We start from the raw sequence: 1,396 nt of genomic DNA on the forward strand, positions 1-1,396 counted from the left end.
ATATACATATATATATACATACAAAAGGGGTATTAGAAATACGTATTAAGCGAATTTTCAAAATGACAAACGCTGCGACTGGTACAGAGTCTGTGCTAGACTTTACACGTAAACGAACGATCGAAACGGCACCGTGAAACATTCGATCGTTATGAAATTGTCAAGGAGCCGCGGAAGTACGCTTTAGCGAACTATCCATCGACCGTAACCGTCGGATCGTCGATAATATTCGACGCGAATCGCCGGCCGCATTTCGCGACAATACGCGTTCGCTAATTAATAATTTATCGAGTTCGTGTCAATTATCGGTGCGTGCCGGCTGCACGTAAACCCGTTCGCGTCTCGTCAAACCCGTTATCACGATTAAAAATAATTGAACGTAGATCCCACAGCCTGACCAAATTCGACGCGCAAATTAAGAAAGAAATACGTAGAATGATATGTCTAGTCTAACAAAATTACAGTCATTTTTCTACCAGAATGCATATAGCAAACGCATATAGCGATATTACGATAATTCTATTAAAATACAATTTTCATTTTCATCTGCGCAGCAAAACGAAACACGAGGACGTGTTAAATAATAACGACATCGTTTAACGTGGATCGATCTTGAAAATTACGCGTAACATGGAACGATATCGTCGACAATTTCCTGCAAAAAATTATTCAAACACTTCCATTCGAGTTCTCCGTTGCAATCGCGTTGGATGACCATAATCTCAGCTCAAGAAACCTCAAACACCTCAGGATAGGACGTATCGACCACGATTTCCGACCGAGCTGGTCAAAGCGAATAAGCTGTAACGAACAGACTCGGAGGCTTCGTTCGTGTTGAATAAGTAAATGCCACGCACACGTTCGATCGACCCACTTACGCTTCCGACTTACCTGTAGATCGTCGTCGGTGAGGTTTATCCAAGCTTCCTCGGACGTCAATCCCAACAGGAGATCTCGATCGCCGAAATTAGCAAACTCGGTGCCTGGTCCAGGTATCAGAGGCATCAGTCCCGAGGAGGAGGCAGTCGGTTGGAAATTCTTGACATCGGGAACAGGAGAAAGACCATATTGAACGTAGCCGTGGTGTCGCGACAAGTCGATCTCGAGGCGAACTCTCTGTGCAATTAAGTCGACGCCCGCGAAAGGCAAGTTGCGGGCAACTATCGATTTTCGGGTCGACTTCCGATTGCCGGGAGTCGTTGTGTAACTGCAGTTACGCCGTATACTTTACGGCTTTTAATTAAAAGTTGGCCGACCGGCGATCTTGCCTAGCGATACACTCTCTATCGATTTTCGAAAAGGAAAGGAAATACAGAAAAGAGGAGAAAGGAAAGTAAGAAAGAAAACGGAAAGAAGAAGCGAGCAACACGGAAGCGGTCGATTAACGGCAGGGGCG

General features: G+C 45.1%; 1 protein-coding gene across 2 annotated transcripts in view; it reads right to left on the reverse strand.

The window, feature by feature from the left end:
• LOC100749529 (neuroligin-1) overlaps positions 1-1,396 on the reverse strand; it is a 50,738-nt gene that overhangs the window by 6,480 nt on the left and 42,862 nt on the right. For both annotated transcript variants that reach the window (XR_004461815.1, XM_033320959.1), the window contains exon 6: positions 892-1,038. Coding sequence is in view for 1 of the 2 variants with exons in the window: in XM_033320959.1 (XP_033176850.1) it covers positions 892-1,038 (147 nt within the window). In the remaining variant the exon portion in view is untranslated. The remainder of the gene's footprint in view (positions 1-891; positions 1,039-1,396) is intronic.

This window comes from Bombus impatiens, unplaced genomic scaffold, assembly GCF_000188095.3.
Source record: "Bombus impatiens unplaced genomic scaffold, BIMP_2.2 scf_0377, whole genome shotgun sequence".
Taxonomy (NCBI): domain Eukaryota; kingdom Metazoa; phylum Arthropoda; class Insecta; order Hymenoptera; family Apidae; genus Bombus; species Bombus impatiens.